This window comes from Porites lutea, chromosome 2 (assembly GCF_958299795.1).
Source record: "Porites lutea chromosome 2, jaPorLute2.1, whole genome shotgun sequence".
NCBI lineage: Eukaryota > Metazoa > Cnidaria > Anthozoa > Scleractinia > Poritidae > Porites > Porites lutea.
This window is the reverse complement of record NC_133202.1, coordinates 13,475,759-13,489,608: the sequence shown is the minus strand read 5'-3', so window position 1 is coordinate 13,489,608 and position 13,850 is coordinate 13,475,759. Positions and strand designations below refer to the sequence as shown.

Here is a 13,850-nt window from a genome sequence, read left to right as displayed (position 1 = left end):
CCAAGGCTGGAGCTCATTTCTGCTCACATGGCAGCCAACCTTGTAGACCATGTAAGAGGCACTTTGGAAGGATATGTAGTGAGGTCTGTGTTCTGTGTATTGATGGACACACAGTACAGTAGTCTTGTATTGGATCGCTGAGAAAGGGAACTACAAACAATTTGTGTCCAATAGAGTTGCCCAAATTAATGCCACGGCCTATGTTAAGGGGAGGTCTACGCGAACAGAGCACAGGCACCCTGTCTAAAGAGTGTTTTGAAATCTGACTGAAGGCACCAAACTGGCTGTCTAAACCAGAAAAGTGGCCAGCGGTGATGCAAACTAAGCCAAGTAAAGAGACAGAAGCAAACACCAAGCTAGTAAGGGAAGGGTTTCCTGGGGCCACAGAGATGAAGGACACCATACACCAGGTTTTAGAGAAACATGGATTCTGGCAGACAGTTCGTATCATGTAATAGGTAGCAAGATTTATCAAAACCTCTAAGAAAGGCAAGAAGTACCAGTTGTCTGGTTCATTAACCACATGTCAGACTGACAAGCAAGTGAAATTCTGGGTAGGAAGAGCTCAAAACAGCAGGTTAAACACAGACACATTGCATGAAGATCAGTTCAAACTTAATTTGCAGAAGAATGAAGAGGGTCTGTACGAGTGTAGAGGAAGAATCCAGGGAAGGTACCCTATCTACTTACCATCAGATGCTTGTTAACAGAGAGAATTGTCCATGATAAACATACCATGAGTTTTGTTCGTCAACAATATTGGGTGTCTCAGCTTAGACAGCTCAGAAAGACAGTTATCAGAGGATGCTATGGGTGCAAGAAATTCCAAGTTACCACTTTCTCAAACCCACCAGCTGGAAAATTGCCAACAGACAGGACAGAAGGATAAGCCTCTTTCCAAGTAGTTGGCCTGGACTTTGCAGGACCAATAGGGTACAAACTCAAGACAAAAAAAAAAACAGGAAAAGCATATAGTCTGTTATCTGCTTGCAGCTTTACCAGAGCTGTCCACCTGGAGTTGCTGCCAAACCAAACAGCTGAGGAGTTCATCCTGTATCTCAAATGGTTGATCATGAGAAAAGGCCACCCCAGGAAGATTTATTTGTATAACGGGCAAAGTTTTGTTGCCTCAGCGAAGTGGTTGAATGGGGTGGTAAAACATGAACAGCTTCAGAACTACCTCGCTCATCAGGAAATAAGGTTGCAATTTTATCTAAGCAGAGCCCCCTGGTTGGGGGTAGACAATTTAAGAGGCTTATGGGCGTCTTAAAATGGCCATTGTACAAAAGTATTGGTCAACTTACATGGAATGAGCTTGAGGAAGTCTTGCTGGATGTAGAAGTGGCGCTGAATAATCGCCTTCTGTCATATCTGGAAGACGATGCTCAGCTACCAGTTTTGACTCCATGTGCCATGATGTTCAGTCAACCAAGACTTGTCCCAGAAGAAAGCACAGAATAAGGGGATGCTGACTTGAGGAAGAGAGTGAAGTATCTGCGCTGGTGTAAAGAGGTTTTATGGAATTGGTGAAATGGGGAGTACAATATCTGAAGTCTCCGAGGGAAGGAGAAAACATGAAGCACAAATCCAAACAGATGAATGTCAAGCTAGGAGATGTGATCCTTATCCAGGATGCTGAGCATAACCGGGCAGTCCAGCATCTGTTTCCTTTAGAGCTTTCCTGTGATCCAGAGTAGCGAATGAGAGAAGACCCATCCCTAAATCCCAGAGCAATGGAGTTTCGCCCCTTTAGGAGGGCTGCAGCTGTAGCAGCGGAGAACCTTTGCCGCATCGCAGAAGAAGCAGTCAAACACTGAACATACATCTTATTTGATCCCAGTTAGAGAGTGCGAGAATTCATAGGCTGATATAAGCATGTAAAGAATGTTTGTTCCTGTTTTTTACTTTCTGAACTTGTCAGGCACTCTCTAAGGTCATCTGGGCTTGGGAGCCAGATTTATGGATATTATAGGATGTTGTTTCAAGAAGTTATTGATCAGCACAAATAGCACATGGCTAAAGTTTGTAATCTTTACTGAGAGAGGGTTAGAAGTATTAAAGCCGTTCTGTTCTTGATCGTAGCGAGCGTGAGTTTGTCTGGAGAAACAGTTCTAACAGACCTTTGAGGAAAAAGGACTTACAAGTAACCACAGAGAGATTTGTTTCTTCTTACAGATACAGATAGCTCCTACCGTAGTTTACCGTTTGCATTTATTGGAGATAAAAGAGATAATATTATTTTGCGGCAGAAATTTGAAAAACAAAACAAGCCCCCCTCCCCTTTTCTCCCAATTTTTTTTCCCTCCACTTGACACAAAGTTAATGAAGTACAACGGGTGCTAATTAGGGCATTAACGCTATTTCAAGACCCTGAAGCCAAAGATACTTTGGTATACCTGTTCCTTTCCTTTCAGATCTTTTTGTAATCGTTGAATTATTTGATCCCTGGCAGCCAGTTGCTTCTTGAGCTCCGCAATGTGATCATTGAGTCTTTTTTCTCCCTCCCTCCTGTATGAGAAATAAATGATTAGTTAGAAGTAACCTAACTGTATCTGTGTCCCATGAATAGTAAAGGACGTCTTAATAGGGTTTGTCAGATGTACATGTACACTGCAGTGCTAAGTAGGGTGGACAAATACTCACAATTCCTTAGAAGCTGCAGCATGTGCTCCTAAGATGGCATCAAGCGACACAGTTCTCAGGTCTAAGCCAGCCAACTGAAAGCAAACCAGAAAGATCCAAATGTTACATCAGCACTGAAATACATGTACCTTCAGTCTGGTGTCCCAAAAAGTAGAATTGGACGTGCACAGGGAATTAGGGCTGTCAAACAGATTTTAAGTTGTTGGTTAAATACAGTTAGTAGGTGGGAAATCAAATAACTATAATGAAGGACAAACGAACTTGGGGCTGTGTGAAAATGCCCTTCAACGTAATTGTTATGTACATGTAGGACCCTGCTCCTTACATCATTATTTTAGATCGCCTTTGGGGTCATCCTGTCATCCCGCTCCCCCACTCCCCCCAGTAATGTTGTGGCCAAAAAAAGCACTCATTTCCACCCATTTTGCTCACAATTCAACTTTGTTTGGGGTGGAAGGGGAGGAGTCGCTAGTTTTAGTAATATCCCTTTGACCTCCATTATAGGGTCAGCGAATTATGAAAATAGTGGGGGTCAACAGAGGCAATTTCTTGCCCTTCGCCCTTAATGACAGTAGTGCATCCACACACAAAAGGCACTGCATTCAGGGTACAAGCACTTGTGGAAGAATAACCACTTATTTACAGTAGACGCATAGTATAACAAAGGGCCAAGGGCTGCAAAAACCATTGGTACATGTAACACCAGGGGTAAATTGTTTTAACATTGGGGTACTGGAAGAAATCCTGATTGGTGCATTTTTAAACATTTGACTGAAAAGAAAAACTTTTTAGCTGGTAGATTTTATTTTCCCGATTCAGATCTTTGTGATGCTCTCCCTTGTGACTTTTCATTAGTTATGCAAGCAGTATGCATGATTGTGGATAGCACAACATTTCAAAGAAACAGTTTTTTGGGGTAACATCCAAATATGGACTGAAATGGGAAAACAAAAATTACAAGCTAAAAAGGTCTATTGCCTTGGCTATGCCAAGAGTTTCAGTGGCAGGTCCAGGAAAGGGGGACAGGGGGTTCCAGGGGGTTCGCCCCCCTGTTGAAATGAACCTATATGACCAGAAATGTTTTTAGTAATCTAAGTACTGACTATTTGCTTTGAAGTTGAAATTGTTACCACTGAAGGATCACATAGAAGGTCTATTATATGTGTACAGTACTAACACTGATGACGGCTGAAAATGCTTTAGGGGCAAATAGTTCCATCAGTGAGCACTACAGTTTAGACCCCTCTAAAAACAATCCCACGATCCAGCAGTGGGTTTCATAATAGGGATTTGTTTTTTGAGGGTTTCATTGTACTTAGTGTATAACATGACTTAACCTTATTGTAAACAGATGTCAGCTTTACAGTGATGGCCGCTTAGCTGGTGGCCGGCGACGGACAACTTTTGCTGCCTCTAAAGAGGCTAGTTGCTGGAAACTAAGCAAACATTGCAGTCTTTTGCACTGAAAGGGGGCCTTATGCATAAAGATTTTTCTGCCTACAAAAGGAAATTCATCTGCTGCTTAATTTGAAAAGGGCAACCCTGTGCTTAAGAGTCAGTGATCACTTCATAAAGGTTTGAGGGCAGCATTTTTATACTGTAATGTGAGTGTACAATACTTTAATATTCTGTCAAACATACTTCCCATTTTCCTGTGGCTCTCGCAGTACCAATCAGATTCACCAGGTTATCAATGTCATAGTCTAAGTCTTCTTGGCGAGTTTCCAGATGTGCAAGCTGTTGGGCTGTTACATTTAGCTCTTCCTTCAAAGACTATCAATGGCAAGAAAACAATTACAGGTACAGAACAATTATTTATAAGGTTACATGTACATCTAATGTTTCTTGGCAGCATATGAGGTGCTGTGAATAGAAAGGTTGATGATAAAAATATTACACCTGATAGGGAAGGACACAGGAAAAGAAAGAATAGTTTATATGGATGTTACTTCAAAAAATACCGTGAGTACCCCTGCAAAAATTTTACATTGATCATAGGGTGATAGCCTGCCAAAACGATATTCACAATCGTGGTGCAGTAGTCAGCTCACGATCATAACACAGCAATTTCTTGCCCCATTCAGTCATTCTGATAAGCTACAGGTAAGATCACACATATCATATTTAAGTGAGTAGTGTATGCAAGATGTCTTAGTTGATGGGTTTCATAAAACATTTCAATTCCTGAATGCTATTGTAGTAATCATCAATAACTTACCATAGTAATAATTTTGATACTGTCTAGTCAGGGCTTCTGATATTTCGCGCGGTCGCGGACCCGCGAAATTCAGGTATTTCCGCAAAATCCCGCGAAATTCCCCCCAAAACGCAAAATACCGCGAAATCCGCCAGAAATATTTCAAAATACTTGTCGGCAAAACATATTTAATACTTATCTTGGCCATGAGACCTGTTTTATTCACCCCAAACGTCCAAATTTATCTTGAAACTTCATCACTGCAACGAATAAACAACGTCCCAAAACTACCAGGCGTTCTTAGATTAATGTTGCGAAAAACTGGGCACTAACCATAATGTTGATGGCTTTAGCATTCTCGAGCGAACTGTTGTTGAAAGAGCAAATGATTATCCCTGTTAAAAAAACAACGTTAAACAACGCTGGTCATATCGACGCAGAATTGATCGATTTTAGCGAAATTTGCCAAAAAAAAATCCACCAAAATCGGCTGTTTTTCACTGATTGTTTCTTGGCGAAGTTTCCCCCTGAAATTTCCCTTGAAATCGGCCGATTTTTCTAAGAATTTGCCCCTGAAAATCCTTCGAAATTTGACTTTTTTCCGCTAAAATCCCGCGAAATTGAACGATTTTCTGGCGAATTTTGACTTTTCCCCAGCAAAAATCCCGCGAAATCGGCCGATTTTTCCGCGAATTTTGACTTTTTTCCCGCGAAATCGGCCGATTTTTCCGTGAATTTGCCCCTGAAAAGCCCGCGAAATTTTTCTTTTTTTTCTGCGAAATATCAGAAGCCCTGTCTAGTAGACTTTGAGTAACTAATGCTTTATATAAAAAAAAATTTCCTGAGTGATAGTCATATTAACAGATTTTATAAAACTGACCTTTATCTCTTCCACATAATCTCTCTTCTCTTTATTCAGCTTGTCAACTTGGTGCTCTAGTTCAGATGATCTTCCCATGTGTTCCTACATTCATAAGAATGTTCACTTGTTTAAACAATCATCATTGATTAAATAAGTTAAATGCCATACTACAATCTAGGGCTGTCGCTAAAAGCTAAGCCAGGGACTGGGGATTTTGACCCAGCCAGCTACATACTACATGCATGAACCCTGGCTTCTTTTACAGGAAACGCTGGGCAATAAGACTGCAATTGTAATCATGCTACATTGCCAGGGTAAAACGTTTCTTGCTTTACCCTGAGTCTGTTGACTTCAGCTGTGGGTCCTCGGTGCACTATTTTGTGTTGTGGCCTTGCGTTTTTCCTTAAGAGCACTTTTTGCTCTGTGGTAATGTTTATTGAGTTGCCACAGAATTTGATTGTGTTGTGACTCTGCATCTCTCCACCATCATATAATTCAGATACAGTCAACTCTCTTGTAAGCGACCACCCTTGGTGCACGAAAAAGTTGTTGCTTATGGGGGAAAATAAGTTTAAACTGAACTGATTATCATAATTGCATAAAGTTATCACCTTACAACCTAAAATTAATAGACAACTGGCAATAATGTTTCAAGTCAAACAGCGCTTGGAACTGTTGAAACTTACTGTTGCAACTTTGTACATAACATTTTGCAACAATTTAACAGTCTACTCTTTTTACCCACAGATCATATCATAGCCATCTATTTTGTAAAGCAACTGCTATAATCTGTCAACAAGCTTGGTCAGCGCTATTAAAAACTGAACCTTTTTGACATTCAAGTAATGGTTTTTTTACAATCAAACGTGATCATGCACGGTGGTCACTTACTGACAACAGAAAACATGTCAAAAGAATCATGTCAAATTTCTGGCCTTAAAAGTGGTCGCACCCTGGTCACTTTAAATAATTATCTGAGAAGTGGTTGCTTATGACAATTTTTGAAACAGTATTTGACTGAGAAACGAAATGGTTATTTACAAAGTGGTCGCTCACGGGAGGTGAGTCGCTTATGGCAAGTGGTCCAGTTGCTATGAGAGAATTGACCATACCATGTAAAAGAAAGAATACAATTCAGCCAAAAGAGAGAATCAGATATGGGACTATGGCTCCAAAAATCATAGCTCTCACATTAACAGCTCCTATAATTAATTTACACCGCACCTTAAGAGAATAAGTAGTTCTTTGAAGTTTACCCTCCACCAGGGCCACACGATCATTTGCTTCCCGCTCAAGCTCTTCAACCGTCTGTACAAGAATCTCATTTTGATCACTTAACTCATTCACATATGACTGTAGTGATTGAAGCTGGTGCTAGAAAAAGTAACAAAGTTATTTAATTTTTTAAAACACTTCTCATCCGTTTCAGGGAATTACAATGTAACTCAATGTTTTCTTTTGAAAAGTTTTGCCTTCCCAAATTTTGCAAAACTATAGTATCAAACACTTTCATTTCCAGAGTACCCAATTACCCTTACCGATTTAGAGATGACCCAACTAATGCCTTACAGAATCAGGGCTCGCAAAAAAATTGAATTCCAGCTTGTCCTTTGGGCTAGCAGCCGTCACATTTCACTTGCCAACGGCCACTTTTCGCTTGTCTTAGTTAATGACTTTGTTAGAGGATGAATTGCCTGGACTCTGGCTTGCCAATTGGGCAAGTAAGCTTTAAAAGTTACTTGCCCAGCAAGTAAAGCTGCTTGTCATGGACTGCTGGATGGGAAATTTTTCCTAGCCCTAAACAGGGGTTTCAATAAGCACTGACAACTGACGAAACTCGTCAGTTACTTTGCTCAGAGAATTCAGCTACTGTTGTCCCCGAAAGAAGAAACAACTAGTGTTTATAATGTAGTAAACGACAAATATATCATAAAATCTGAATGTAAATGTCAAGGCCCATAGGTTAGTACAGTCGGTTACTCTATTCAAGCCTGCTGGTTACTTCAATTGAAACCCCTGCCTGAGTATGCAAAGATGACTGATGCTCAACTCGTTGATGAAAAATTACTATAAAAGCCAGTCTTAGTCTAACATAATTATGCCAAAGAGGATAAGTGAAGAAAACACATCTTTATATTACTTTGAAAAGATAATTTTTTGGAAATTGGAATGAGGAACAAAATATTTTACTGTTTCATAAGTTTATTTTGATGTGTCATCTGATTTCAACAACGAGATAAACTTTCGTTTTAAAGAATTAAAACTTTGCGTTCAGACAAATTAAGCTTAATGACTTATTGCAGACTAGATTTGCTGATACGATTAAAAGCACAACTAGTGCTTGCAATAGCTAGAGAATGAAATAAACCAAAAGCCGAAAGTACAAAATATTAATGTCATATAATGCATCATAACGGAAAGAAAACCACCGGGTAAAACGCTTACTTACATCGGAATTAGCCATTGTAATATTTCAGCGTGTCTGCCCTGTTTCAATATTACATGCCTCGGTGACCAAAACGGGGCCAATGTAAACAAACTGCTACTCAACCATGCATTTTCTCGTAGTTACTAACGAAATGAATTTTCGTTTCTGCCACATCCGTAGCATTCTGAAGATGTTGGAAGAGGCGTATTGATGCGAGAAATTTCTCAACTTTCGCGCATTTTAGAAGCGCTTTTCAGCTCGCCGGTTTGCAGACTCGCAATGAGGACCGCTGGCCTGTTTCGCTGCTTCGCTAAATGGCTAACGGCCTTCGACACAAACGGAAATTAAAAGGATTTCAAAATAAATTTGCAGAAATAACGGAGACAATCGAAAAATCTCAACATATAGCTGTATATAAGAGAATCGAGGCATGTTTTTCATATTTTCCTTCGATCATTTCACGGCTTGATCGATCTTTCAGCTGGATAATATGGTCAGGGGTCGCCGTTGTATAAAATAAAGATGTGAAATTTACAAGATCGAATGATTTTGCGTGGAAAGTCACGGATAATAATTATTAGATCCACCTTACCCGGTGTGCTTCATCTCTTTTTTCGTCCACTTTATCCATGTCGTTCAGCTTGTTCCGATACATCCCTCGTAACTCGTCTGCTAGGACACTGTCGCTATCATCGTCCTCGCTCAGAAGTTCTCCACTTTGCAGAAAACTCTCTCCGAGATCTTTCGTCACAGAAGTCATCAGACCAACTCTCAAGGACCGATTTCAAGCAATCTACTTCCAGCTGCGAAGCCGAATGATCTTTTGGTGATTATATATTTATTTGTTCGTTTTCATCTCGAAGTCATTCCACTGGAACACGCACAACAGTCGAACGCGCTTGGGAAACGACGCGAGCCAGTCTAGGTCTTGATTGGCTGGATTGTTAAAGCAAATGGCTTGTTATTATTCCAAATAAGGAGCTGCAATTGTTTAGTCAATTAGAAACAAAAATGGCGGGAACAAAACCCAACGCTTTCTGCATTGTTCGTTTAGTGACATACTAAAACGATTTTTTATTTGTATTGTCCACGCTGAATGGAGACATTTTGAGTTTGGGATTATCTAATTTAGTACCTGACAATTAAATGCAAAATGACGGCAATATTTTGAGTTCAAACAAAACGCAGCTGGGGCAAAACCCAATAAAAGATCGCCAAAGTGTATTTAGCAGACTCGGCGTCACTTCCTATTAGGAAAAGTGCTAACAATTTTTAATTAATAGACACAACTAAGAAAGCTTTATCGGCTATCATCAAAGAAGTGGAGGTGAGGGCGGTGGGTACCAAGGGTCATTTAAGGTGGTGCGACCCAGTATTTTTGTAGCTACACCTTCCATATTTGAATCTCTCAGACTTAAACAAATTTATCTTTATTGTAAAACCATTATAACAAATGTATTACACATAGACTTTCACGTTATTATGATATTATTTTTTGGGCGATCGGACTAAATATCACGTCACAATGACATCACAATAATTTTAGCTCTAAATCGGCATTTTCTTAAGAAATGCCTGACGCTACCTACCGGTATACTTTGGGTGCTTGTCATCTGTTGTGCGAAGGTTCACAAAAACCTATAAGAAGGAATTTCGAGATATCTTGGAATTTCTACAAAAAGGACATAAATTATGCATGAATTAAAGAGAGGACTTAATGCAGAAAAATTTGCTCCTTTTTGCATGTTTCCGAAGCGTTGTTATCACTCATTGGTTTTGTAAATGACCTTCATACACTCTACAACCGGCTAAACGCAAGTAGACTAGTTGCACCATTTCGAAAAACACAAAAAAACGCAATGCTGAACCCTATTTGTAATTTCAAAGGCTACTTCCTCGAAAACAGCGATTAAACCAAAATTCGTCGTGAGATTTTCTTTAAACAATTCCACTGCTACAATCGATCAGTATTCTATAAAACCTCCGACTTTCGTGTCCATTGAAAATTTTTAAAGCTGTCTATCTTAGGGGCAAAGTGAGAATTTTTCTGCTACTGGCTTTTGTTCTTCTACACGAATGCACGAGAATTAGGGTTATATGCTTTAATCAAGGTCCAGGGGCCCATTTCTCGAAAGTCCCGATAATTAACAGGCCCGTAAAGCTGTTGTTTTTTGCATGAAAGAAAGAAGTTTCCGATAGTTTTGTATCTTACATGACAAAACAAAGTGAAACAAAGTGGAGTATTTTGCTAGCCAGGACCGGCGCTCTTATTCGTTATATTTCGATTTGAATATTTCATTTCGAGCCCGAAAAGTTACCGGGACTTTGGAGAAACGGGCCCCAGATCCGTCCTAGACTAAACTACAGAAAAAAACGAAATACTCGAGCGCGCGTGAGAGTCGCTGCGAGCCGGAGGAAAGGCGATTTTCACGCTCGCGCGCTCTACGATCCCTGAGAAAAAGGATCAGTTTAGTTTTCTGGGCAACCGAGCTCGATACGAGTTTATCGAGCTCGATATATCAACCGTCCTCGCTTTGTCGATACCGAGCTCGAGGCCTCTCACTTTTCCGGGGGGACAAAGTAAAAATAGTTATCGAGCACGTTGACTTATCGAGCTCGGTGACTTATCGAGCTCGGTGACTTATCGAGCTCGGTGACTTATCGAGCTCGGTTTTTCAAGAGAAGAAAAAAGAGAAAAAATGGAAATTAAAGCAATAATAACCACATGGAGTACAAAAAAAGCGGTTTTGCCGTTACAACTCCAGTTTTCTAATGTGGGCATGAAAAACCCGAAAATCATGTCTTCCTGCTTTATATTCATTTACGAACAATGTCTGTTCACTACGACTTCTTGAGAAGACCTGGCAGCAGTTGCTTTTGTGAGTAATAAATTTACGTCGATCTTCTTGCGGTGTAATTTGTCTTGTTATTGCAAGAGTAATTTTCCTGCTTCAGTCGGATTGTTCAGAGATAACAAAAGTGCATAACTTTTCGCTTGTGAGCTTACTTTATAATTAACTTGTTTTGTAAAGGATAAACAAGCGTTAAAAAACGGAAGACACTTTATACGAATTGGATATTTCCCGACACAGACCAATTTGTGGTCTTTTTCCAGCTAAATGTCAGTCTTTACTGTTCCCTGCTATCAGAGGTCTCTCACGACGAGGCAAAAATGAGAGAAAGGGGAGAGACTCCCCTTTCTTTCATTTTTGCCTCGTCGTGAGAGACCTCTGCTAGCAGGGAATCTTTACGGCAGACGTTTCAACGATTCAGGCTCTAATTATTTGCGAAACATCTTCACCCCTTTGGCTGTTGGTTTGAGTGGAGAAGCTAAATTCCAAAAATGCTAGAACGTTTTTCATCATTGTCGTCGAATTTGGGTATTTTGTACTTAGGAAAAAGAGACGAGAAAACACAGCTAAACAGGTCATCATGATTAAAAATCTTTATTTACCCAAGGGCGTGCGTAAATAAAGATTTGATAGGACTTATATAGGGCAAGCACGCGCGCTATGTTAAAATGCCTTTTGTCAATATTTTTTTAAAATACAAAATATATTTTTTAAAAGACTCGCCGCCAAAACAACTTTAATCGACCAGCCACACAATGTTTTTTGTCCGTAAGGAATTGAGAACGAGAAGGCATTTTAGATTTTGTACTCCATGTGGTCATTATTGCTTTAATTTCCAATTTTTTCTCTTTTTTTCTTCTCTTGAAAAACCGAGCTCGATAAGTCACCGAGCTCGATAAGTCATCGAGCTCGATAACTATTTTTACTTTGTCCCCCCGGAAAAGTGAGAGGCCTCGAGCTCGGTATCGACAAAGCGAGGACGGTTGACATATCGAGCTCGATAAACTCGTATCGAGCTCGGTTGCCCAGAAAACTAAACTGATCCGAGAAAAATTCTGGCTGCGACTGTCAGCGAGTACGATATGTACTGTCAGCGGAGACGATGTGTGTATCTGTATTTTTTTAGTCGGAAGGATATCAGAATAAAAGTTCATTTTCAGGACAAGATATTAGCGTCATCTCTTTGTGGTCTGATTATTAAGGTGATGAAGGTTGTTTGTGCAGGCTTGTGCAAGACAGGAAAAACATCCCTGGCTAAAGCTTTAAGAATCCTTGGCTTTACAGTGTTTGATTCTGCAGAACACAGGAAATTTCATCTTGATCAATGGTTCGCTGTTTATTTCAAAGGAAAATCCCCGGATTTTGCGGCAATGTACAAAGATATCGACGCGGTGGCCGATTTGCCTCCTGCGTTTTGGTTTCAAGAAATCTACGAAGCTTTTCCTGATGCGAAAGTCATTCTTACTTTAAGAGACGACGAAGAAATTTGGGTGAAAAGTTTTAGCAAGCAAAACGAATTTGATCAGACGCAAGGCGGAATTCTTAACAGACTGATTATCAAGTGGCCTCATGTAATCATGCAGTGGATACGGGGAAAACCACCGGTCTTACATCTCCTTGATACCGCCATGTTAACAGCAGCTTTTGGAAGCCTAAATTCAAAGTCTACTGTCCTTTTCAAGAAGAAATACCGCGAACACAACGAGCGAGTTCAAGCGGTCATTCCAAAGGATAAACTGTTGATTTACAACGTAAATCAAGGCTGGAAGCCTCTGTGCACCTTTCTTGGGTGCAATGTTCCCGCCCTGAAATTTCCAAGGGAAAATGTGGCGTTATCGGACTCAAAGCATCGGTTAACAGCCAGACTGCAGCAGCGGAAACGCGACGCGTTCGTTATCCTTGTAATTTGTGCTTTGCTTGTAAGCGTATGTTATTCAGCATGGTTCTGCTTAATTAGTCAATGATCTAAGGTAGGAAAAGATTAGAAGACTGTGCATGGTTTGTGTATCCCTGTAGCCAAATTCCTTATGATATGGTAGGGTTTCTCTGAAACTAAGACAGAAATCTACACGAACTCACATAAGCCAACAATCAGTTGCTTAGAATTAGACTGCTATGCTCTAAGTACTCGCCTTGAGTGTATAAACTCTTTTTTATGATACAAAATAAATTTTAAGAATATTTTAGGAATAAACCCGAGGCTGAGAATTTGAGAAGGATTTGAAAATCTGTAAATACAGTACATTTTATGTTTAAACTTGAAATCATACATTGTAAAGCGGAATTTGCCATAAGCTATAATTTTTTAATGAAGAATAATTCATGCAAGAATATATTCAGTCTAAAATCGACAAAATAAATGAGAATATTCAGCCTGGGCCGAAAAATCAACATTCTTAAAAAAAGTGTATGAGAGTATCCTTGAGTTTCCCTACCATTCTAAAATATGACTACAAGCAGTACTATTGCTGTAGATTTACAATTTACTAGCCTGAAGTAATTTTACTTAACATTTGTTAAAACTATCACTGACCCTTGAGGTAATGATAGACGCGAAACCTATTAACGCTGGTTCTAAAGTCATACGCTATGCAAATCCTGGTTCATTATTTAGACAAACATCAACTCTAAGCTGATTCAGTCCCAAACTAAGACCCCCATGTTTACGCAGCAGAACAAACGCTTATTTGAGCTCGGATTACCTGAGGCTGTATTCGCGTACGTATTTACCGGCTATGCCTCCATGACATTAAATTTATTCAAAAAGTGACCACCAGAAAGAAAAAGCGTGAAGTTATCCTCGCCACCATATTGCAGTCATTTCAGTAGGGTCAGCGAGCCACAGTGTGAGTCTGTCCTGGGGTATAT

At 40.0% G+C, this 13,850-nt stretch overlaps 2 protein-coding genes across 2 annotated transcripts in view; one reads left to right on the top strand and one right to left on the bottom strand.

Moving 5' to 3' along the window:
• LOC140927780 (uncharacterized) overlaps positions 1-9,032 on the bottom strand; it is a 91,898-nt gene extending 82,866 nt beyond the window's left edge. The window contains exons 1-6 of the mRNA XM_073377460.1: positions 8,723-9,032; positions 6,927-7,076; positions 5,721-5,804; positions 4,285-4,416; positions 2,644-2,717; positions 2,397-2,508 (exon numbers count right to left, since the gene is read on the bottom strand). Of these exons, the coding sequence (XP_073233561.1) occupies positions 2,397-2,508; positions 2,644-2,717; positions 4,285-4,416; positions 5,721-5,804; positions 6,927-7,076; positions 8,723-8,890 (720 nt within the window). The 5' untranslated portion in view covers positions 8,891-9,032. The remainder of the gene's footprint in view (positions 1-2,396; positions 2,509-2,643; positions 2,718-4,284; positions 4,417-5,720; positions 5,805-6,926; positions 7,077-8,722) is intronic.
• Positions 9,033-12,184: 3,152 nt separating this feature from the next.
• LOC140927779 (uncharacterized) lies at positions 12,185-13,064 on the top strand. Its single transcript, XM_073377459.1, has one exon. The coding sequence runs from the start codon at positions 12,188-12,190 to the stop codon at positions 12,944-12,946; it is 759 nt and encodes a 252-aa protein (XP_073233560.1). The 5' UTR covers positions 12,185-12,187; the 3' UTR covers positions 12,947-13,064.
• Positions 13,065-13,850: the final 786 nt, after the last annotated feature.